Source organism: Girardinichthys multiradiatus, chromosome X (assembly GCF_021462225.1).
Source record: "Girardinichthys multiradiatus isolate DD_20200921_A chromosome X, DD_fGirMul_XY1, whole genome shotgun sequence".
Taxonomy (NCBI): Eukaryota; Metazoa; Chordata; class Actinopteri; order Cyprinodontiformes; family Goodeidae; genus Girardinichthys; species Girardinichthys multiradiatus.
Window position 1 is genome coordinate 6,163,042 of NC_061817.1, and position 26,191 is coordinate 6,189,232.

General features: G+C 40.8%; 1 protein-coding gene, 1 long non-coding RNA gene and 1 pseudogene across 2 annotated transcripts in view; 2 read left to right on the forward strand and 1 right to left on the reverse strand.

Annotated features, from left to right (window-relative positions):
- LOC124862218 overlaps positions 1-3,501 on the reverse strand; it is a 5,007-nt gene extending 1,506 nt beyond the window's left edge. The window contains exons 1-2 of the long non-coding RNA XR_007036890.1: positions 3,441-3,501; positions 3,028-3,264 (exon numbers count right to left, since the gene is read on the reverse strand). This is a non-coding gene — a long non-coding RNA (uncharacterized LOC124862218). The remainder of the gene's footprint in view (positions 1-3,027; positions 3,265-3,440) is intronic.
- A 4,624-nt stretch (positions 3,502-8,125) lies between these two features.
- On the forward strand, positions 8,126-12,531 carry LOC124862219 (annotated as a pseudogene).
- Positions 12,532-18,344: 5,813 nt separating this feature from the next.
- LOC124863218 (transmembrane protein 11, mitochondrial-like) lies at positions 18,345-23,299 on the forward strand. The gene is given in 4 exon segments (XM_047357515.1): positions 18,345-18,432; positions 18,628-18,819; positions 22,696-22,745; positions 22,748-23,299. Coding segments are annotated over 3 exon segments (561 nt in total). The 5' UTR covers positions 18,345-18,432; positions 18,628-18,772; the 3' UTR covers positions 23,212-23,299.
- The last annotated feature ends 2,892 nt before the right edge of the window (positions 23,300-26,191 follow it).

A 26,191-nucleotide genomic window follows, 5' to 3' on the forward strand; every position in this document is an offset into this window, starting at 1 on the left:
GCCACGCAATGTTGAAGAGGCGTGTCAACCATGACAGCCCAACAACATCCAGAGATTTGAGGTACTCAGGGCGGATCTCATCCACCCCCGAAGCCTTGCCACCTCGGTGAGTTCAGCCTGGGTGATGAAAGAGTCCAACCCTGAGTCCCCAGCCTCTGTTTCCACCACGGAATACGTGATGGCAGGATTGAGGAGATCCTCGAAGTACTCCTTCCACCGCCTGATAATGTCCTGAGTCGAGGTCAGCAGCATCCCACCCCCACTATAAACAGTGTTGGCGAAGCACTGCTTCCCCCTCCTGAGGCACCGGACGGTTTGCCAGAATCGCTTCGAGGCCAACCGGTAGTCCTTCTCCATGGCCTCACCGAACTCCTCCCAGGCCCGAGTTTTTGCCTCTGCCACAGCCCGGGCCGCAGCACGCTTGGCCTCACGGTACCCAACAGCCGCCTCAGGAGTCCCACAAGCCAACCACAGCCGATAGGACTCCTTCTTCAGCTTAACAGCATCCCTTATTGCCGGTGTCCACCACCGGGTTCTGGGATTGCCGCCACGACAGGCACCGCAGACCTTACGGCCGCAGCTATGGGCAACAGCATCGACAATAGATGCAGAGAACATGGTCCACTCGGACTCTATGTCTCCAACATCCCCCGGGATCTGGTCGAAGCTCTCCCGGAGGTGGGAGTTGAATACATCCCTGGCCGAGGGCTCCGCCAGGCGTTCCCAGCAGACCCTCACTATGCGCTTGGGCCTGCCAAGTCTGTCTGGCTTTCTCCTCCTCCAGCGGATCCAACTCACCACCAGGGATGATCAGTGGACAGCTCAGCCCTTCTCTTCACCCGAGTGTCCAAAAAATGCGGCCGAAGGTCTGATGATACGACACAAAGTCGAGCATCGACCTCCTGCTAGGGTGTCCTGGTGCCAAGTGCAACTGATGGACACCCTTATGTTTGACATGGTGTTCGTTATGGACAATCCGTGACTAGCACAGAGTCCAATAACAAAACATCCACTCGGATTCAGATCGGGAGGCCATTCCTCCGATCACGCCTCTCCAGGGTGTCACTGTCGTTCCCCAACGTGTGCGTTGAAGTCCCCAGCAGGAATAATGGAGTCCCCGGAGGGGGCACTATCCAGCACCCCCGACAGGACGCAAGAAGGCAGGGTACTCTGCACTACCACTCGGCCCGTAGGCTGATGATAGTCAGAGACCTCTCCCCAACCCGAAGGCGCAGGGATACAACCCTCTCATCCACTGGGGTAAACCCCAACACGAGACGGCTGAGCTGGGGGGCAACAAGCAAACCCACACCAGCCCGCCACCTCTCCCCGTGGGCCACTCCAGAGTAGAAGAGAGTCCAACCCCTCTCAAGGAGATGGGTTCCAGAGCCCACGCTGTGCGTGGAGGCGAGCCCGATTATTTCTAGTCGATATCTCTCGACCTCCCGCACAAGCTCAAGCTCCTTCCCCCCCAGCGAGGTGACATTCCACGTCCCTAGAGCCAGCCTAAGCATCCGGGGATCGGGCCGCTGAGGTCTCCACCTTCGTCCGCCACCCAATCCTCTTTGCACCGGTCCCTCACGGTTCCCCCTGCAGGTGGTGGGCCCACTGGGGGATGGCCTCGCGTCTCTCGTTCGGGCTTGGCAACCCCACACCATATCAAGGCACGTGACGTCGCCCGGTACGGCGGAGCTGGGGTCCCACCCTGGAGCCAGGCCTGGGGTCGGGACTCGTCGGAGAGCGCCTGGTGGCCGGGTTGCTCCTCGCGGGACCCGGCCGGGCCAAGCCCGAATGAATGAAATCATCATTTAAAAATGCATTTTCCATTGACTTAACGTGTCTAATCCCATAACGTGTTGATGACCTTAAATATTTAAGCGTGGCAAAATAACAAAAGCAGAAGAACCTTGTGAGGGAGCAAATACTTTTTGCAGCACTGTATGTGTAATAAAGTGGAACAACACAGAGAATAAGTATTGCACACATGAAGAAAAGACATTCACAACCTTATTGTTGCAAAACATACATATGGTATTAGTTATAGTCGTATTTCTTAATATCTTAATGTTCCAGTGGGCACCAATGGGCCTTTAATCCACAGGTTAAAAACATTTTGTCATCAACCAGCCATCATCTGGTGCTCCAGGGAAGATAGAGAAGTCAAAAGGAACTAATCAGAGAAGTTGTCCTAGAGTCTATGAGAACTTGCAGAGAGCTTCAGAAAGGCCTAAAATTAGGTGAAGTTGTTTCAAAGAAATAACCTCAGCCACTATGGCAACTCTGCATGCTCTGTTCAAAGGTATGTTGGAGCGTGTCAACATCTGGACAAAGAAATACCAGGAGATTATAGTCTGGTTAGATGAGACCAAAACTGAACACTCTAAATGTCAATGCACACAACATATTTGGAGGAGGAATGGCTCTGCACATCAGTGCGGTAACACTACACCAACGGAGAGGTTTGGGGGTGGGAGCATCATGGTGTGGGGTTGTCTTTCAGCATATGGTACTAGCAGAGATTCTTGATGAGGATCTGAAGATGAGACAAGGGTGGATTTAAAAAAAAAACAAGGGTGCCGAATACAAAGGCATGAAAACGCAACTGATTTCAGAGGGAAGAAAATAAAGCTGCTAGTCAATCCGGCTGAAACTCTATGCAAGTAATTGAACATCAGAGTGAATAGAACCCCAGAATCTCAAGATTTGAAGACAGTTTGAAGAATGGGTCCAAACCACACCTAAGAAATGTATGCCACTAGTTTCTCCTTCCAGTAGAAGTCTTGAAGCTGTAATTCCTTCGTATGTGTGGATTATTCGGGTCGTTAACGACATCTGGTGTGAATTTCATGTCAGTATTCCCTTTAGAAATAGATTTACTAAGAAAAATGTTTGTTGTGTTAAATACTAAAGAATAAATATTCCACACATCATCAGTTTATTACACTAATACAACCAGCATGGATCTTACACTTCACTACTGTCTAAGTCAAACATCACAGTTTTGTCTGAGTCGGTGACATAACTCACCAGTCTTGGTGGTTTCCACAGTCTGAGCTTCATCAATCTCCTCCACCTGCTGTGGAAGATTTGCAGGTGTTGGCACATGTGGAGGAGAGGGTGAAACGAAGTGGACGAGAGGATGACGAGTCTAAATCAGCCAGGCTTTGTGCTCCTTCTAGATGCTGTGTGGACGTCAGTTCTTGCTGGCATTCGCGTGACTCTTCACAGTCTTCCAGATCATCTTCTTTACTTTCTGCAAGGGAGCTGGGAGGAAGAATGACATTCCTTCACACAAAGGGTTAAATGTCAACACAGATTAGGATTACAGTACTTTATAACGTAATTCACAACAGCCTCCACTTCTGAGATGAAAGGAAAATACTGTACTGAAAGAATTGACAAAAGCAATTAGTTACTTATGGGAATAACACCAAGTCTACCTTGCGTCGCGTTGTGTATGATTGGCCTGCACATTTTTAAAAACAGCTTGAACCCAGTTGCCTTTTAACCCAGCGGTCATTGCACACAGTGTGTACACCCCATCTTTGATCTGTGGGAACAGAAATAGACACTTATTTCCAGCATCTTCTAGTGACTGACCTACAGTGCTTCTTAAATGTGTATACAACCCTGTTAAAAGGAACATTTTTTATGTCTAAAATAAAAATTAGACCATGATGAATCAATCAATACCCTTTTCCACACACAGTAAGATGCAACATTTTTATCTGCTAGTCATCTCAAAAGCAACTAACTTTTGAACAAAAATATTTTAAAAAAGGCAATAATTGGGTGCATACCCTCAAAATAGTTGAAGCAATCAGTTTTCTTTGGTAGGAGTCTATCAGTATCCAACATATTTCTCCACTCTACCTTGCAAAGGGTCTCCAAATCTATTAGATTGTGAAAACATCCCTTTTCAGGTCATTGCACAGATTTTCTGTCATATTTAGTTCTGAACTCTGGCCAACCTTAATTTCCCTTTCATAAGGTCATTCCTTTCTGGATTTGGACGTATGCTTGGAATCACTGTGATGCTAAAAGATAAAATTTATTTTGTCTTAAACTGTCTGCCAGATACCTGAAGGTTTTGGTTCAAAACATTTTAGGAACTGTTCATGTTTCCTCCACCGTGACCAAAGGTCCGGTTTCATCAGAGGGAAAGTAACCCAGAGCATGATGCGGTCACCACCATGTTTCACTGTAGGTATGCTGTTCTTGTCTTGCCATCTTACTTTCTGGAATTATGACCCAAAAGTTCCAGTTTGGTTTCATTAGACCACTACACATTCTGACTAAAGGTTTTAGAAGATTTTATTCATATCTGGAAGAAGACGCTTTTGTTTTTTTCAACCCTACTTCCTAGACCAGGCACCTATAGATTAAAGGAGATAGAACACAACTAGTGTTTGCTAGATATTCCTGCAGTTACTTCAGTGTTTTCTGCATCACTATTTTCAGGAAATTATCAGTTTTTGAAATGCCCATGCGGTGAAATACTCTCTTCTTGAGTGCTACCTTTGTAAAACCACATTGAGTCTGGAAAAAAAGCTATGAATATATCTATATATTTTCCAGTATTATTTTGAACTTAAAGAACTATGGTTAATTTTATAATGTATTATTGAGGAGGGAGAAAAATGCACGTTCTTGAATAAATTGAAACTAGTTGAGTTCCTTACATTTATAAGAAAGATTTCCCACATTAAAAAGTGGCTTAAAAACACAAAAGGACTTATCAAGAAGTAAAAACATTCTTTGTAGGCTACCATTAGTTTGAGACAGTTGTGGAGATATTCAGAAAAAGGACTGCTAAAATTTAATTTTACTATTACCTTTATAAAATACTTGTTCAGTTATTCATTTGGGAGAGTCACTGTAAAGCCACGAAAGGGTCACATATAACGCCAGAGCTGCAGGTTGCAGACACCTAATCCAGATAATCATGCATTTCTAATATAACCCCACAAATTAGACCAAAGTGTTTGAAAACCAATCATTGAAACTTGATATTTTAAGAGAAACACAAGATTTAAGTAATTTCAAACTGCAGTTGAAATGGAAATGAAGACATATAATGTACCTGCTTCTTTTCTTTGGTGGTCTGAGGATGACATATAGCAGTGGAGACCACAGAGGAGGAAGGTGGTTGCAGCTGAGTGAAGCTGCTGTCCAATGTTGAGAATAGTAGAAACAATTAAATCAGCAACACGGGAAAATTATGCATTTCAGAGAGAAAACACCAAAAGAAAACCCTCAAAATACAATGCATAAACCTTAACCTTATTCTCTCCACGGAAGATAACAGCTTGCTAGAATCCAGTGTTGTCCTCCCTGGACGTTGTCCTTTTCTTACTTGTGAACTTGCGTTAGTGTTGTATGTATTTTCTGCAGAACCAGAAAGCCGCTCAGATAAATATCAAAGCATCTCAAATAGATTTTCTTTTTTCTGAAAGTTATTATAATGCATGCATAATAGACCTTCATACAAATGCTCATGGTAGTTCAAATGAACTCAGGAGTTGGTAAACAGAGTATTTACCAGCGGATTTTTCATCAAGTCGGTTGAGTGAGCGGCTGCCTCTCATGAACGGAGTGGCGGTGAAAGAAGAGGCTTGGAGCGAGGAAAAGCTGCGGCTGCTCTGCAGGCGGAGAGCTGGTTTTGCTGGCTGCGATGATGGTCTGGTAGCCTGGTGGCTGATCTGCCTCTGTTACCAACAACTTTACCACCAGCTGTCGAGTCACATCCTTTGCTGCTCTTCCCACTGGATTTAGGGGCGCTGCTGGAGTTCTGTTTACCTCCAACACACGCTCTAACCTTCTTTCAGAGAAAAAAAGAAAAGACTTTTCTCAAAAACTATGTCAAATATATTTATGTCTCCTCAGTTGAAATGTCAAACACCACACCACATGCTCATCCCCAACCCAGATTCAGTTTTTTTGACACATACAATCCAATAAACCTCAGGGAGAAGCTTTTAATCCTGACAAGAGCTCTTAATTTACTTAAGTACCATCTGACCCACACTGAGGCCACAGACAGAAACAGGCACACACACACACTTTAGAGTTAATCACACTTGACCATCTGAGTGCCAACACACATAGGCAGTCAACTCCAGTGTTTGGAGATGCAACCTCAACAACTGCAGAAGTAATGAATCTGTGGCTGAAGCACAAAAGCAAGAGAAATCAATGGGAAGAAGGCTGAGGAGGCCTGACTTAGCAATTTGTGCAGACTGTAAATACACCAAGCAGATCTTTAGCCATTTACAGCAGCATAAATCTGTCAAAACACATGCAGATCTCACGTTATACAACAGAAGAAATTGTGCTCATATTAAAAAGCACTTTTATATCCACAGCCTTTTATATCCTGTTTAAGATATTTATTAAAAAAAAAAAAAAAAAACAGAACTATTTTATCCCTGGTATAAAGTAAAAATGGGATGCTTTATGTGTTAGATACATAATATTCATATAGATGAATACAGCATATTCCTGGTTGCTGGATGACTAATATGTCTGCTCTGGATAGTTCAACAGTCCTAGTCTAAATAGATAATTGCTTAAAAACCAGTTAGTGTTTTTATGGGGACCCCTTTATCACCAGCTGGATCTTTATGTATTAAAACTTACATTTTCTCGGTCCTTCTGCACAGGTGTGTTAGTCTTCGTGGTTACCAGTGCCTTGTTCCACCTGCTAAAGAAACAGACTGCAGATAATCATGTCATATCATGGGAACCTTCACAATATTTGTGTAACCTTGTTTTTCTACAATATCCGCCTTACAATCTTTTATACAAAGATGCAATATTTGACTGATTTACATTATGTAATAAATCATATCTTAATGCCTGCTGACTTACCTTTGCTTTTTGGATGCCATTTTTAGCTACAAAATTAATAAAAAGCTTTTAAAGAACCAAAAAATGCAAAGTATTATCTACCAATTTATACCGTGCTAAGAAAAAACGTTAGTCTGTCTGGCAGAAACTGTGGAATAAATCACAGACAGATGAACACAAAGACTCCCAGAGAAACCCACACAAAGACTCACCCACACCTAATCCTACACAGACTTGACACACTCCATTAGAGTTTTGTAGGATTAGCCCAACACCTTGATAGGATTACCACGCTGTGATTTTAGACAACTTGATGCACCAACCTTCTCTACCATGCAAAATTCTCCAAGTCTATCAGATTTTGAATACACCTCTTGTCCACAAGCCCTCTTAAGGTCATTGCACAGACTTTATAAGATTTAGAGATGGTTTTGGTTTGGGCATTTTAAAACTTTCATTTTCCTCACAAGAGGCCATTCCTTTTTATATTTGAATATGTGTGCAACCTTATTCCTCATTTCAGTCATATAGAGAATCTAAGAAATGACTGTCTTTCATTGTGCCATAGAATATGTATAATACTGGGATTTTTATTGTTTTTATTAGTTCTTTTGGCAAACTGTGGCTTAGGCTAAAGAATGTAAATGAACAAATATCAGGGAAATCCTAAGTTATGTTATTTTATCTTTGTATAATATTGATTTATATAGGTAATTTCGTTGAGACGTCTTGTCTTTTTGATCCAATAGATACAACATAATTTATTCATCATTTAAGTGAAAACACATGACAAAAGCAACACTACAGTACAGAAATTGAAATAAAGTTTCTTAATTTATTTTGTTGCCTATTAAGTGAAAGACCAGACAAGCCAACCATACCCCCAATAATGTGTGTGCTCTTTGACACACTGTACATAATGGGCTGTTTGATGCAGTAGTTCTCAAAGATACTCATGCAAACGCTCAGATGTGCTGAAAAACCGGGACCCGGCCTGTCACTAAAAACAAAGGGATGGTGCATTGTGACAGCCATAGTTGTACAGTCTATTTTTTAAATATGATGCCTGAGGGAAAATCTTATTTCATCACTTTTAGTATCAATAATTTGACCTGCAATGCATTTATGTATCCATACTAATCACACCTCCCAGTTAAGCTTAAAAATGAAAGGTAAAAGCAGTACTAATGCATTACAATACTACTGTGGTGAGCAGAGCCAAACGGTTCGTATCATTCTCGGAAGTCCCACCGCTGTGACATCTCCGCACCTGATTGGCTGATCGTCACTGGACCTCACAGCTGATTCGGTCGAACCGAGTGTTTTCATCCAAACCGTTCATCATCATCATCTTCATCGTCTCATGTAGCCATATCTGGTTTGCAGAGAAAGCCCAACAGATCTGCGAAAATGGCTCAGGCCAATGTGTTTGAGGCGAACAGCTCTCAGATTCAGGTGGAACACGATAAAAAGCGTCGGCAGTTTGTCATAAGGCTGAACGGTAGGCTGAAGGCTGGAACAGGGTGCTAGCTTTGTGACGTTAGCTTCCTGCTCTGCTAACATTGTTGTCGTGCCCCCCTCTGATGAAGGACTCCAGCTGCCATTTCATGCACAGCTGCCTTGTTCTGCTCAGTGGGAAAGAGGTCTGAGCCATGGCAGTAGAGCTTCACAAAAGCTGGTGCATCGATTGGCTTTTGTATAAAATAAACTCTTTCAATTATAACTCCTATCAATAACTTAGGTCGGACATATTTCTTCTTAAAATCGGAGGCTCTACAGGCTTTTTAACTCTCCTAGGTGTAGGAGATGTCTGGTTTATTCCTTTTTTAGAATTGTTTTACGTTTTAACCTAACTGCTTTTGCTTGCTAGTTTAAATGCCGCATTTTTTCTGAATGTTGATGTGTAGCCTCTATATGTGCTGCTTGGTTTCATGTCGAACTTGCTTGGCATGTAGAGCTATGTGACGTGTGTTCCAAAGATGTTACTCAATCCATTGTTTCCCTTGTTGTGAACGATGATCTGTATCCCACTCGCATTGTTCAGCACCAGCAGGACTATTTTTCAGGAGCCCATAATGATACCTGGTTAGCACAGGTATCATTTATTGATATGGGACATATGGGCAGTTGCCCAGGAGCAGCATTAGCAATGCGGGCGCACTAGCACCATATGAAAATATAACGTATTTATCAGTTGCGCCCTGAACAAATGTCTGCTTTTAGTCATGTACAGTCAGTGGGGAGCTGGGACCACCCTGCTTGATGCTGAGAATAGATTCAAGAGTCTTATTGTCATTATGTCACCGTTATGTAATTTCGCTGAGACACCGGCTTAAAAAATACACATGTAGGACACAGGCATGAATTAAAAACACTTATAGAAAAATGAAGAGCGTTAGGAAGATAATGGTTGAGTTCCTTGTGCAGAATTGCACTAAATTTTATCCTTCCCCAGAATCTCATTCGAGTTCCTTCGTTTGACTAGCAGATGGAGGCTCGCCCAGAGGGCCATTTATGCAAGGACCGGCACTGATTACTCACATTTTGTCTCATTGTGTTCTAGCCTTAAACATTAATTCCTGTTTACTTTGGGGGTTTATGTTGAGTTTTAAAACTGGTTAACTCATGTAGTTTAGTCTGAATCTGATTTGCTAGGGCGTAGTCCTCAAAACAATCACCACACAAATATGTGTGTTCTCAGGATCCCATGATCGAGCAGTCCTCCTGTACGAATATGTTGGGAAGAAGACGGTGGATTTACAACACACAGAGGTCCCAGATGCTTACAGAGGGAGAGGAATTGCCAAACACCTGGCAAAGGTTAAAATTGTAGATTATTTTTTACTTTCATTCAATTTTTTTGTGTTTTATAACCAAAGGTATTTCCAGACGAACAGATTTGTCTTTCCTGTGAGCAACAGATAATTGAAGTACCCAGCATGATGCAGCAACTGGTCGGGGAGGGGCACTTTTGCATTGCTATCAGCTATCCCAAGCCTAGTTGAGAGCGTACAGCGAGAGGGACATTTGAACATTCCTCTTTGCACAATCTCTTTATATCATCCAGAGTTAGGGGGATCTGCTATGCCCTCTTCTTGACAGCTCAATCCACAGATTTTCTATGGAATTTAGCTCTGGGGACTGGAACGAAAGGTTGATTTTGTGTCTGGTCATTCTTTGGTTGATTTAGCAAAATGTTATAGACTATTATTCTGCTTAAAGACCCAATGATGAGCCATTTACAGTTTTCTAGGAAAAGACACCTGATTCTCATTTGAAATCTCTTGTTATTTCAAAGAGTAAATGATGCCCTTCCCTCCAAATAGGTTCCCTGTGGCTTTGCAAAGTAGAAACGCAGCATCACAGATCATCCACCATACTTAGCATTGAGCATGAGGTGTTTTTCCACATATTCAGCCTTTTTTATACAAGGACTACCCAAATTGCTTTTTGCCAACAAGCTCAAGTTTACAGGTCCTTCTCAAAATATTAGCATATTGTGATAAAGTTAATTATTTTCCATAATGTCATGATGAAAATTTAACATTCATATATTTTAGGATTCATTGCACACTAACTGAAATATTTCAGGTCTTTATTGTCTTAATACGGATGATTTGGCATACAGCTCATGAAAACCCCAAAATTCCTATCTCACAAATTAGCATATCATTAAAAGGGTCTCTAAACGAGCTATGAACCTAATCATCTGAATCACGAGTTAACTCTAAACACCTGCAAAAGATTCCTGAGGCCTTTAAAACTCCCAGCCTGGTTCATCACTCAAAACCCCAATCATGGGTAAGACTGCCGACCTGACTGCTGTCCAGAAGGCCACTATGACACCCTCAAGCAAGAGGGTAAGACACAGAAAGACATTTCTGAACGAATAGGCTGTTCCAGAGTGCTGTATCAAGGCACCTCAGTGGGAAGTCTGTGGGAAGGAAAAAGTGTGACAGAAAACGCTGCACAACGAGAAGAGGTGACCGGACCCTGAGGAAGATTGTGGAGAAGGGCCGATTCCAGACCTTGGGGGACCTGCGGAAGCAGTGGACTGAGTCTGGAGTAGAAACATCCAGAGCCACCGTGCACAGGCGTGTGGCAGGAAAATGGGCTACAGGTGCCGCATTCCCCAGGTCAAGCCACTTTTGAACCAGAAACAGCGGCAGAAGCGCCTGACCTGGGCTACAGAGAAGCAGCACTGGACTGTTGCTCAGTGGTCCAAAGTACTTTTTTCGGATGAAAGCAAATTCTGCATGTCATTCGGAAATCAAGGTGCCAGAGTTTGGAGGAAGACTGGTGAGAAGGAAATGCCAAAATGCCAGGAAGTCCAGTGTCAAGTACCCACAGTCAGTGATGGTCTGGGGTGCCGTGTCAGCTGCTGGGTTGGTCCACTGTGTTTTATCAAGGGCAGGGTCAATGCAGCTAGCTATCAGGAGATTTTGGAGCACTCAGGCTTCCATCTGCTGAAAAGCTTTTATGGAGATGAAGATTTCATTTTTCAGCACGACCTGGCACCTGCTCACAGTGCAAAACCACTGGTAAATGTTTACTGACCATGGTATCACTGTGCTCAATTGGTTGCCAACTCTCCTGACCTTGAACCCCTAGAGAATCTGTGGGATATTGTGAAGAGACGGTGAGAGACTCAAGACCCAACACTCTGGATGAGCTAAAGGCCGCTATCGATAGCATCCTGGGCCTCCATAAGACCTCAGCAGTGCCACAGGCTGATTGCCTCCATGCCACGCCGCATTGAAGCAGTCATTTTCTGCCAAAGGATTCCGACCAAGTACTTGAGTGCCTAACTGTACATGATATTTGAAGGTTGACGTTTTTTGTATTAAAAACACTTTTCTTTTATTGGTCGGATGAAATATGCTAATATTGTGAGATAGGAATTTTGGTTTTCATGAGCTGTATGCCAAAATCATCCGTATTAGACAATAAAGATCTGAAATATTTCAGTTAGTGTGCAATGAATCTAAAATATATGAATGTTAAATTTTCATCATGACATTATGGAAAATAATGAACTTTATCACAATATGCTAATATTTTGAGAAGGACCTGTAGTCTTACCTGATCAACAAAATGGTGTCAGTTTAGGTCCTTTGGACATTTAGCAAACTCAACATGTTTATGTTTGTGATGAAATATATTCAAACGTTCCTGTCATTGTTTACTTTCAGGCAGCCATGGATTTCTGGTGGAGGAGGACCTGAAAGCTCATTTTGACCTGCTGGTACATCCAGAAATACGTCAAAGAAAACCCTCAGCCTAAGTACTTTGAACACATCTATCAATGACCCTACATGGCTCCAAAAAGACTCGAAGACAGCGACTTTGTGGCAACATGTTTTGGGTGGGAGGTTTTTAGGATGCAACACAACAAACCTCCCAAGTATTGTTAAACGCACACTGAGTGAACGCAGATTATCTCAACCCAGAGCTGGGCCGTCAGGTGGACGTGGACTGTTGAAGAAAAATCCCACGGTTTAGGCTTGCAGAGACAAAGCAGCCCGAAAGTGGTGGCTCGAACTTCCAGGATGTTCTCCCCACCGCAGACTTAAAGCAAACGCTGGTTACATGTCTATGTCCTCATTGGGACTCAATAAGAGCTGCAAGTTCAGACTGATTTCATGTTTTTTTTTTCTAATACAGGTCCTTCTCAAAAAATTAGCATATTGTGATAAGTTCATTATTTTCCATAATGTAATGATGAAAATTTAACATTCATATATTTTAGATTCATTGCACACTAACTGAAATATTCAGGTCTTTTATTGTCTTAATACGGATGATTTTGGCATACAGCTCATGAAACCCAAATTCCTATCTCACAAAATTGGCATATAATTAAAAGGGTCTCTAACGAGCTATGAACCTAATCATCTGAATCAACGAGTTAACTCTAAACACCTGCAAAAGATTCCTGAGGCCTTTAAAACTCCCAGCCTGGTTCATCACTCAAAACCCCAATCATGGGTAAGACTGCCGACCTGACTGCTGTCCAGAAGGCCACTATTGACACCCTCAAGCAAGAGGGTAAGACACAGAAAGAAATTTCTGAACGAATAGGCTGTTCCCAGAGTGCTGTATCAAGGCACCTCAGTGGGAAGTCCTGTGGGAAGGAAAACGTGTGGCAGAAAACGCTGCACAACGAGAAGAGGTGACCGGACCCTGAGGAAGATTGTGGAGAAGGGCCGATTCCAGACCTTGGGGGACCTGCAGAAGCAGTGGACTGAGTCTGGAGTAGAAACATCCAGAGCCAACGTGCACAGGCGTGTGCAGGAATGGGCTACAGGTGCCGCATTCCCCAGGTCAAGCCACTTTTGAACCAGAAACAGCGGCAGAAGCGCCTGACCTGGGCTACAGAGAAGCAGCACTGGACTGTTGCTCAGTGGTCCAAAGTACTTTTTGTTCGGATGAAAGCAAATTTTGCATGTCATTCGGAAATCAAGGTGCCAGAGTCTGGAGGAAGACTGGGAGAAGGAAATGCCAAAATGCCAGAAGTCCAGTGTCAAGTACCCACAGTCAGTGATGGTCTGGGGTGCCGTGTCAGCTGCTGGTGTTGGTCCACTGTGTTTTATCAAGGGCAGGGTCAATGCAGCTAGCTATCAGGAATATTTTGGAGCACTTCATGCTTCCATCTGCTGAAAAGCTTTATGGAGATGAGATTTCATTTTTCAGCACGACCTGGTACCTGCTTCACAAGTGCCAAAACCACTGGTAAATGGTTACTGACATGGTATCACTGTGCTCATTGGCTTGCCAACTCTCCTGACCTGAACCCCATAGAGAATCTGTGGGATATTGTGAAGAGAACGTTGAGAGACTCAAGACCCAACACTCTGGATGAGCTAAAGGCCGCTATCGAAGCATCCTGGGCCTCCATAAGACCTCAGCAGTGCCACAGCTGATTGCCTCCATGCCACGCCGCATTGAAGCAGTCATTTCTGCCAAAGGATTCCCGACCAGTATTGAGTGCATAACTGTACATGATTATTTGAAGGTTGACGTTTTTTGTATTAAAAAACACTTTTCTTTTATTGGTCGGATGAAATATGCTAATATTGTGAGATAGGAATTTTGGGTGTTTTCATGAGCTGTATGCCAAATCATCCGTATTAAGACAATAAAAGACCTGAAATATTTCAGTTAGTGTGCAATGAATCTAAAATATATGAATGTTAAATTTTCATCATGACATTATGGAAAATAATGAACTTTATCACAATATGCTAATTTTTTGAGAAGGACCTGTATGTGGATGAAAAGCTGTTGTTCCGGTAACATTCATAACATTTTTAAAAAAGATTTTTACTTTTAATATTTTCCAATATTACTCCTCTTCTGTATAATATTTAAGTAGGACTGAGTGCTACTAATGACAATTCTTTAATGAAAAGGGCATTTTTTTAAAACGCAGCTAGGATTTCTTTAATGTGATCGCCAAAACTGACGCATTAGTGCAGTGGTTCCCAACCCTGGTCCCCAGGCCCCCCTGTCCTGCATGTTTTAAATGTGTCTCTGTTCCAGCACACCTGATTCAAATGATTGCATGACCTTCTTTGCATGCCATCAAGTGCTGCTGCAGCCTGGTAACCACTCAGTTATTTAAGTCAGGTGTGTGGCAACAAAGAGAAGGACAGGGGGCCTTGAGGAGAGGCGTTGGGAACCACTGTGATTGGTGCTTAATATATTAATGATTCTTAATGACTTAATTTCCCTTTCTCCATTTTTACAAAAACACAGTTTATTGTTTGAGTCCTGAAATCATTCATTGATTGATTAAAGGTGCAGTGATTTGTTAGGTGGAACCTGAACACATCCAACCTGACTGGGATACAAGATAAATCCCAAGTTGGAACACCTGATACCAGTGCTATTTAACACTCCAGTGGGGACTATCTGTATTTACTTTGGCTCAAACCACCATCACTAACAGCAGTATTAGATTCAGGGCATTTTTATTCCGTAAAGTCTGTTAATCCGTACTTTAATTCAAGAAAATTTGCTTTCTCTTCTCACCACATGAAAATATATGGAGAATTAGAGATTTTGCTGTAGACAATCGTCGGTGTTGAGGAGACAAATACCTCAGGCTAACTCAACACACTCCAGCACACTTTCTACTGATAACTGCAATAAAAAGTCCCTTTGTATAACTTTAATTTACCTTTGTATAAGTTTATGTGGCATAAGGCTATGAACAGGCCAAGGCATCATGTTGTGTTTTTAATGTGAGTTTCTTTGGGTATTTTTGGTAATAATTGTCTTGTTTTGGTAAAAGAAAACAATGCCTGATATGTGTTCTGAGCAAGTTCTTGTTACATGGTTTTATACTTGATACTGTTTTCTCTCTACTCGTTCTGAATAAATGACTCATCTACTCTTCACAAGTCTGTGTGTAGATTTGTTGAAATAGATTTAGAACCGCTTCAAATTCATAGAAATTTGATTTGGCTGTTACGCAGTGCCTAGCAAGAGTATTCATACACTTTGAACTTTTCCACATTTTGTCACATTACAGCCACAAATGTCAGTGTATTTTATTTGGCTTTTATGTGATAGACCGAGACAAAGTAGTTGATGCTTGAAAAACAATGATGCATTGTTTTCAGAATAGATTATTAATAAAAATCATAAAAGTCTGTCATCTATTTTTATTGAACCGACTTTATTCCGATACCCTCTAAATAAAATCCAATTGTAGAGATTCAGAAATCATGCTAAAGAGCTAAGTCTTTTTATTGATAGTAACTGGCTTATTTAGGGGTATTAAAGTAAAGGCAAGTTAAAAACATGTATGAAAAACTTTTTAGAGGTTCTCACATTTACTCCACTCTGGAGCAGGTTACTAACCAGATGTGGCAGGAAGTTCCATTAATATTTTTGCAAGGTACAGTATTTGCTTCAAGGTCTGTCTTATGTGGGAAATATTTAGCTATACACCTCTACTTAGATGAACAATCACCATTTGAAAGGAACACGTTGAGTAATGTAACTCTATGGATATGGAGACATATATCTATATATACGTGTAACTGTGTATGGCTTTTAGAAATGCATCACCATCTTGACATCAGATAGTTCAGTCTCATAATAATTAACATTCTTCCTATGAACATATTAACGAGGCTCACTTCAGACTATTATCTAGAACATCTGACAGACTTAATCGCATCATTTGAATTCATCTGGATTTTTTGTTATGGCCGTTTTGGGAACATTTTAACCAGTTGGTCTTGGAGTTTACATAATATTGAGGCTGTACTCTGGCGCCAACAGGTGGTCGCATGAGGAATTACATCAGTCATTCAACTGTCCTAATAGATTACTACAGGGGTTGGACAATGAAACTGAAACAGCTGGTTTTAGACCACAATAATTTATTAGTATGGTGTAGGGCCTCCTTTTGCGGCCAATATAGCATCAATTCGTCTTGGGAATGACATATACAAGTCCTGCACAGTGGTCAGAGGGATTTTAAGCCATTCTTCTTGCAGGATAGTGGCCAGGTCACTACTACCGCCTTCAGGATACAATGTTTGAACCATTGGATGCACATGGTCCTCAAGAATGGTTCAGTAGTCCTTGGCAGTGACGCACCCATCTAGCACAAGTATGGGCCAAGGGAATGCATGATATGACAGCCCAAACCATCACAGATCCACCCCCATGCTTCACTCTGGGCATGCAACAGTCTGGGTGGTACGCTTCTTTGGGGCTTCTCCACACCGTAACTCTTTAAGAGCTTTGCAAAGGTAATCATACTCTTTGAACATTGTGCCACAAACTTCAGGGTGTTTTATTGAGGCTTGTGTGATAGACCAATGCAAAGAAGCACATAATAGGGAAGTAAGAGGAAAATTATACCAGGGTTTTTTAATTCTTTACATGTAAAACCTGAAAGTGTATTTTGCATTGTATATTCAACCCCCTTTACCCCTAAATAAAATCAAGTGCAACCAATTGCCTTTGGATTATAATTTGTGGGAAAAAAACTTAAATCTTTTATCATTTTCCTTTTGCTTCCCAATTTAGTCCCATTTTTATCATTCTGTAACATAACATCTAAACCATAACGGTATGAATCTAGATTTAGACAACAGAGGTACACCTGTGGATGTAGTTTGAGGCCCACCTCAAACACACTGCTTCCTTGTGTGACGTCATACAAAAACAGATAAATGTTAGGAAAGGAATTTGTGGTCCTCCACAAATTTGGTTCACCCTTGAGTACAATTTTGGTACTGCCAATGGTGCCGTGTTCATTTGTTCAAACAATTTTAAAGGAGTATAAACAGCATAGGAATCTCCATCCATCACACCAGAGACTGGTTTTGTGGCCCTGAGATAAACATTTTTGGTTTGAATGCTAAGGAAAGAACATAAACCAAACGAAAAAGACCCTGTGGAGATGCCTGCTGGAGCTGGTAAGGGAGTATCATTATTCAAAGTGAAAGTCCAGTTTTAAGAAGCCATGACTCCAAAAGCAACATGTAAAACCAGATTAGAGTTTGCATATCCACACAGGAGGAACAATTACCTTTATTTTCAATGGCATGCTCTGTTGTCTGATGAAACTAAAATGAAGAACACCATCCTAAGGGGTGGCAACATTATGTCATTGGGGCTTTTTGCTAAAAGAAGGACTGGTGCACTTCTCAAAATAGGTGTAATCTCAAGGAAAGAACATTGTGTGGAAATTGTGAAGCAACATTTCAAGACATCAGCCAGGAAGTTAAAGCATGGATATAATAGGTCTCCCAAATGGGCAATAATCATATCACCAAATTAGTTACATAGTGGTTAAGGACAGCAAAGTCAGTGTCTTGGAGTGGCCATCACAATGCCACGAAAAAGTGTGTGAACAAGGCAGCCTACAAACATGACTCAGTTACATCTGTTTTATCAGGAGAAATGGGCCACGGTTCCAGCAAAGTATTGTGAGAAGTTGACACACATTTCCTCAGTGTATGGTAGGATTGCCTTTTACACTTAATGACTTAGATAAAAGGTTTTTGGGTATCTTTTGACAACTTCTGATTTGAAAAATTTTTTTCTACAAACAATTTTGTATCTCTCTATTATGAAATTCAGCAAACAAAAATAGTTTTGGTAAACCTAACTGACATAAAACTGGAAAAGTGAGAGAAAAAAATGTATTGGTCTTTATATATACATTGTTTATGGTTTCAACTATAATGTGTATAAAAACGTAATAAGGTACTTATAACTGAATTTAAGCACATAATAGAACAAAATATCAAAGTGACTTGAAATTAGATACATATAGCTATATATAGCAGCATTAAATATCTCAGGAGGTTCCATGTGTATTGATACGTGAAGCGTGCGTCATGCTGGCTGGAACTTGAAGCTGTCACATCATTGTCCGCTGCGCAGCATGTGGTTAAAAGCGATCTCACATTCCTGAACCTTTATCTTTGTTACATCCACAGAGGGTCAGGTTACGGAAGGCGGGCAGAAACCTCACACACACATCCATACAGCACAATATGAGTGAGTGTCCAGAATCATACTCCTTAAACCGCAATCCAATACAAGACAGCGGTATGTACGATATTATTCTAAGATGGTCATCCTCTGTTTGTTTGATTTAACATCTAAAATGCTTATTTGATTAGTTGGTTGTATTGTAATAAAATAATTGTTTTTAATTAAATAGATTTACAATTGTTATTTTTTTACATGTTTATAAAATCAAATCTCTCCTGACCTCTCAATCTTGTCACAAAATACGTGCAGCAGGTACACGTGACCTCGTTGCATCATGTGATCTATAGTCCGTCAAAGAAGCCATCGCCACACGTTGCCCATATTTAAACACTACAACACCCAAAATGCTGAGCGAGGCCATACGTCAAACGAAATCACAGTCGTATCTTCCAACATGGCGTCGCTGGGAAGGAGGCGCGGTGTCCCAGTAAGCAGGGAGAGGTCAGTTACTCCAAATTTTGGCCTTAAAGACCATTTATTTCCACATGATATACAGTTCTATCGACGTCACATCCAGTTCTCGAACACGCACTTTATTTGGGGTTCAGGGTTTAGCGCCAACGAGAGAAATTGTATTTTTTTTTTGCCCTGGTTAGCTGTCGTTAGCTGTCGTGGTTAGCAGGGAAACAAACTAGCTGCTCCTGTGATGTTTGGATTCTTTCAGGAAAACCGCAGAAAATTTGGAGAAAAGTTGCATTTCCACACGAGTCGGTTCGGAAACTAGTATGATGTACCGGAGGACACTCGGTTCGAAGTCTGGCTGAGCTGCGAGCGTCCGAGGCTGGACTTAACTGGACAGTCCTCCAAACTTTTAGACATGCAGGCGGCTGATGTGCGTATTTACCCGCCGCTCACGGACATTATGTCCCCGGGTAAAAACGTCTGGAAAGATTTTATATCATAAAAAAATGGTCGCTTGATCAGTAGCGCGCTGTCATTAGATTAGTTTTAATCGTTTGTTGTGCGTGTTTGACATTTCCTCAGCGGGATCTGGAGGAGCTGGGTGTAAAATCCACATGCAACAGAGGATATGTTTTTGACATATTGACATTAGGTTTGTTCCCAACATTTTCAAAGATATGTTAAAATGAACGAACTTTTCAATTAAACCAATAACATGTATGTTGATTAAAAATGAAGACCCAGCCTAACTATTCATACTATGACATTTTTGTATTAAAATACTTTTTAACAGCCCTCGTGTAATATATAAATTTTATTAACGTGAATAACCAACATTCTTTTTTTTTATCACCATAATTAGCAGAATTAAATGCTTGAAATATATAATCTACATGACACACCTTGTCATTCATTGGTTTGTCTCTATTTTTATTCCTACCTCTGGCAACTTCTTGTTGTATAACAATAGATCAAGTCACATCATCATTGCTGTTTCAGTGTTTGCAGTATTGTAATCAAAAAGGACAGACAGTATTTGATAGGCTGCAACATGTCAGATGCCATGTGCTCTAACTCTGCTTGCCGTTAATATTTGCCCTGTTGGATGGAGAATCCTTCTTGTCCTTTATATTGGTACATGATCGTGATTTTAGGGACAGAGATGCTAAAGATCTGGGAGAGGAGACTGAGGGTGGTGAGGGAAATCTGGGTTAATTGCAGTCTTTATCACAATATGCAGGAATATCACAATGTCATATTTAGCTTATTTCATGCAGCTTGAATGGTACCAAGATGCTGTATGTAAGTCTAAAATTAAGACAGCTATGGGATTTTAATAGTTTAATAAATTCTCAGGCAATTTATGTCCTGTTATTTACATTAAAAGTTGTGAAGAGTTGTGATCCACAAAATCCTTAATTTCCCAAATGTTTAACATATTGCTGTCATATTGAGTTAACTTGGATAAAAGTTTTGCTTTTGATTGGCTGAAATAAGTGTCAGTGATTTGACTTGAAATAATCATTCTAATAAAACAGCGACAGAACTTTTTGCCATAAAAAAACACATTTAGCTTGCATTATTTTTTTAAAAGGAACCTCATAGTTAAATTCGGAAATTAAACACTAAATTACTTCCAATTTTTCATGGAATCTGGACATTGCATGTAGTTATGGATATGCCATAAAAAAAAAAAAAAAAAAACATAAACCATAGCTATGTCCCTAACGGGACGGAAAGCAATTTACAACAGATTATATTCTGGTTATGTTTACTTTATGGTATCAATAGGAATCCTCAAAACTGCAACCCCTAATTGGCAAATAAGAAACAGTTTTTTGCATGTAACACTAAGCAAGTGCTTGATGCTGCAGACTTGCTGGAGATATTTACAGAGACACAGACTGTTTAAACAAGTATTGTGACCGCAGAAACATTGTTTGATAAATGAACCAATTCTAGGTTGTGCAGGTTATTGCTTCATGTAAAGTCATCTAGAGCTTTGAAACTACTGATGGTACTTGTGCTGCTGCATAGTTACTTGACAAAATGTTACTTTCAAGGTAAATACAAACAAAAATAAGTGATGTAGGACTAATTAGAACCAAAAAATTGAGTTGTGCAAGGACATTGATCTTTGCTGCACCAGAAACGTCTGAATTTCCAGACGACCCAGTATGAGCTAAAACGGACAACAGAGAGCCAAGACCAAGTGATGTTAGACTTAACAGTATTCCAGTTCCAAGTAGTACATGCTAATTGATGTTTCCAGTGATTAGGTTAAGTCTTAATCGCTGTACAAGCTAATAACCATATATTTCTCAATGTGTTCCACTTTCAAACACTGTTTCAACATGTTGTGGGTCCACTAATACTGCAGGTAAATAACTGAATGAAATGCAAATCACCAGAAGTGCAGATTAATTTTATTGCAGCGATGACTCACTTTTATGCAAGGCAGCCATGTTGGATTTTGAGGTTGATGAGAAAACAGTAAAAATGAAACATGTCATAAAACTGCATCTTTCAACCCATGCAGTGCCAATGGGCATGGATGTGTTTGTTGCTAATTGTGTTTTATTCTTCTCACTTTATATGATATAACAAAAAAGTATTCTTTAAAATCTCCTTCAAGGTGGAAAACCCTGATATTTACTTTAGAAAATTAGAACCACTGACATTTCCTAATGAAATCTTGAGCTCTTTGGCGCATAAGTCCTTTGTTTTCTGTTGTTGACAGTCTTAAATAACTTTAAATAAGCTAATAATAACACTTTATTAATATGTAAATTGCCTTATGTATTTATTAACAAGCAATAAACAGAATATTTTTTGTGACCATGCCTTAAAATGAAATTAGCCAAATCTGTTGGTCTTCATGAGGTACTTTCATACACAACCAGAACCAAAAGTATTTTACTTCAGCTATCAACTGCAGGGAATTAAAAGCAAACATTAAAAAAGAAGAAGGCAGAGTTAAACAGCCCTAAACATGAAGGTAGCGAGTGGAGTTAACATAGCGGTGTTCATGTTGATGACCAGATAAACATGGGACCCAATCAACTGAGGCCGTCCAGATCTCTAGAATCACAGAAGAAACAAGCTACTGCTCCAGCCAGCTGTTTTCATCTTAAAGGCAGATGTTTCAGCAGTTTTTGCCAAAAAGGTTTGAAAAAACAAATGATTTTATTTGAAAAAGCTTAAACATCTGAATGATATTAGGTTAATGCGTTTGCATTAGAAATTGAAATTTACAGCCATTTAAAATAATCGACGTCAAATTTTGCACGGGGCAAAAAAAAAAAAAACTGTGTCAAGATGAAGCTTCACTATATGAAAACCAACAGTGAAAACACCACAGATGACGATAAGAATGATTACAAGAATGTGTACATGATATTGGTCCTGCTGCTAAACAGCCAAGTTTTCCCTCCCCAGGGAAAAGTGTAGCACCCGTCTTTCAACCAGCTGACTGGTAACGTTTAGCAACAGGTGGGGTAAGGGCAGTGTAGCCACAGAAAACTCTTATTACTTTCTCTAGTATCTCTTTAAAAAGACTTTAAACTTTAAAAATGGTATGACAGAAAAGCTTAGCAGCTTTGAAAGCATAACTTTTAAAACCTTGTAGACTTTGATCCATGAATCAGCCCATGCCTGGTCCTAAGGTATAGGATCAAGGAATTTCAGGGATTTAGGTGTTTGAAACCATAAACTAGCTTACTATGAGGTTGTTTAAAACAAACTAAAGATCAAGTGGTATTTTTTGTGAGATATACATGTTAAAGTTTCAGCATTAAAAGCCGGCCAGAAAAACCTTAATTGCTGCAAATAACAAGCCATCAGTTTTGTTGTTGTTTTTCTATATTGAGTGTTTTCCTGCTGACTTACAGTTACCTTCCATCTGTTTCTGCACAGGGGAGTGATGGCTGCGTCAGACTGCTACATTGTACACGAGATCTACAACGGGAGAATGCGCAGGACCAGTTTGAGTATGAGCTGGAGCAGGCACTGGAGGCCCAGTACAAATACATTGTCATCGAGCCCACGCGGATAGGCGACGAGACGGCCCGTTGGATCACGGTGGGAAACTGCCTGCATAAGACTGCCGTGCTGTCGGGCGCCGCATGCCTCCTGACGCCACTCTCGCTGCCCGTCGAGTACTCGCGCTACGTGGCGCTGCCCGCCGGCGCCCTCAGCGTGGCCTGCTCCACGCTCTACGGCATCTCGTGGCAGTTCGACCCCTGCTGCAAATACCAGGTGGAATACGACAGCCAAAAACTCTCGCGGCTGCCGCTGCATACATTGACCTCATCGGCGCCCGTGGTGTTGGTACGCAGGGATGACATCCACAGAAAGAGACTCCATAACACGATAGCACTGGCTGCTCTGGCGTATTGCGTCAAGAAGATCTATGAACTCTATGCGGTATGAGTGCACTCTGAAGAGAAATTAACAATTATGAAAACAGGAAGAAAAAAATCGACCATAAAAACAGAACCTGCCCACTTCCCGGATGTAAGAGAAGTGGAAAGCTCAGCCGTTAGCTCCACATATGGTGGACACTCATGTAAACTGATCAGAGGGATATAGTTAAAACTAGAAAGAAGTTATTTTCCCATATGTTTCCTTTACTTCTAAGTGACAACTACAGCACATAGTACTTTTGTGCCACCTCCCCTGACCTCTCCACCTTTATCCCTGATACACAACGAACAGGCTAGAGCAAAAGGGAACTGCTGCAGTTCCTCTGGACTGGATCACTTTGGATTTGAAATGGGACGATGTGTTTTATGTACCAGGCTCTTTTTTCCTTTCCCTCAAAGTTTTGCTGTACCCCTTTGTCACTGATCATTACACCACAGTTAATTAAACATTAGGATATTTCAAACTTACTTTTCTGTTTTATTTTCCTTTTACGGTAGACGGATTCTCTCTGATGCCTGGAAGAGAGAAAGCAGCTCATTTGAAGACTGTTCTGGTCCAGTGGACTGGTTTTAAATAATCACATTTAAAGATCACACGAGCAGCTTATTTAGCTCCTCTAAACAGGTTCATCACATTAACATTAAGGGAAACGCTGATGTTTTTGCAGGTACGAATGATCATACAACAAACGACTTCAGTTATTTTGGGTGCACACGTTTAAATTTAGTGTTGATCTTCCATAATCCATATGATCAAAATCAAACAGACACCCCACAATATTTTAAGCATTCCTGATCTTTTTTTAATCCAGAACCAGTCTTAATGTTCTTTTTTTATTTATTTATTACCGTCCTAATCAAACACCCAGTTCTAAACAAGTTTCAACCATGTGACCTAAACTGTCACACCTTCAGAGAAAAAAGGAGCGGTTAGGATGTTCCCGAAAAACCCAGTAACCACCAACGCTCAGGCCTGCCCTGAACCTGAACATCAGTGTCAGGAACTAAGCCCCTGCTTCAACAGCTACACCTTAGAGCTAAGCTGCAATTTGCAGCTGCCTGTGTGAACGAGTTAAATGCTGTCTGGAGTACAGTTACACAGTAACATGAGACAAAGATTGGGCTATATAGTCACAGTGACAAGAAGTGTGTTTGGAGGATTCAAGGTAAGGTTTCAGACCAAATGTCTACCAGCTATCAAAGGAGGGTGGTGGCACCATCATGGTTAGGCTCTCTTTTGCTGCCAGCGGTACTTTGCACAACATGGATGTAATAATGAGGGAAAGCTACCTCCAAAAGCCACATTAAATTCAAACCTATGCACACATTTCTTGTTTTGAAAATGAAGTTGCATAAATAGTCCCACCCTGCCAAAAGAATGGCTCCAATAAATCAGAAAAAGCCTAAAATGGATGATATTCTTGCTGAGTATGTACTCTACACTGAAACCCAAGAGTTTTTGGGAATTTTTCTGACATAAAGAGGGGACCCTGTAGCAGTTCCATTTCGTTAAAAAAAAAAGACAACAGATCAGCTGTAATTCTTAGCACTAATCAGTTTAAATTTCTATTAGGGTGCTTAGTTGCATTGTGTGGTGCAGTTTCCTAATGATTCGGCCAGTCTTTAACATAACTCCAAACACGGTTAAATTTAAGGTGAGCTAACAAGATTTCCTGACTTGCTTTTCCATTTCTCTACGCCGGACATATTCAGGTGTGGGGACTTTGTTGTGCGTCAGGAAGATGCAGAATGCTTGCATTTCTTCTCAGGTTTGAAATTTAAATGACATAAAAATCCGGTTATGCACTTCATTTATGCCAGCATGGCCTCCATGTTTTTATTTACACATCATGTGGAAAAACTCATTCTAGGAAACGCCCTTTGCAAAGCAGGGGAGGTTAATCGTTTCTTAGAAGTATTCCTGCCATAACTAACTACAAGAAAAAATCGCGTCCACCAATCATTTGTGGAGAGAGATTGGACTACGATAACAGGTAAACCATGCAAATCTTTGTAGGCAACTGTGACCAGCCAACCGATCTACGAAAAGTAAAGTAAGATAAACGAATGATGTCCTCATATGAGGCTTGAAGCGTGGAAGCATGCAAAATCCCTGCTTATTTTAGAAAACCTTCGCTTGTTTGGATATTCTTTTAAAACGCCACAGCAACGTGCAACTACGCCTCCCACAATCCTGTGCGGCAGTTGTGCGCAAAACAGTGAAGCTCGTCAAGAAACATACAGACGGGTTGCAGTTTTAACCAAATAGGAAGGGCTCCGTTTCACTGAAACACAAGTTGTTCTCTCTACAGCCCGAAATCATTTTAGATGAGCTTTTAGTTCATTTAAATTATACAAACAATCAAGTGTTACTAGGGTTAGCTATTAATTATAGCTAGCGTTAGCGGGATGTGTCATCCTTTGGTAGTATGTGACGCTATGCTGTTTTATGCTAACACTTTCTACTTTGTCCTAAGCATACATTTCAATATTGATCAGATAAAGAGTACACACAGAATGTAAAATATATATAAAATCGGATCATAATTAAAATAGCTACTGTTTTACTCTAAAGATAGCTTGGCATGTGTGGGCTGCAGAGTAATGTATGGTACCGTCACCATAGAGAATAAGGAAATCTCTATTAATTTTAGCATGTTAACTGAGTTATATTGTAGGCTATAATTAACCATAACAATATGATCACCACCATAGATATACTGTGAAGTACTTTATATTAAAAAAAATGTTTGTTATTATCAGTCAATCTCCTGTTTCAGTGTTGATTTATTAGTTGAGCAAGGCACCAGAGGGATTCCCTTGTATGCAAAAAAGTCTTGGTCCAAACCTTTGAGATGGTCAGATATCTTGTTATTCACAAACGTTGCTGCTTCGGTTTTTCCCGTGGCAATTTGCATTGAGTTGCACAGATCAGATAGAATTAATTGCAAATTCATAAAGTCAACTTCATTTGTACTTTGTTTAGC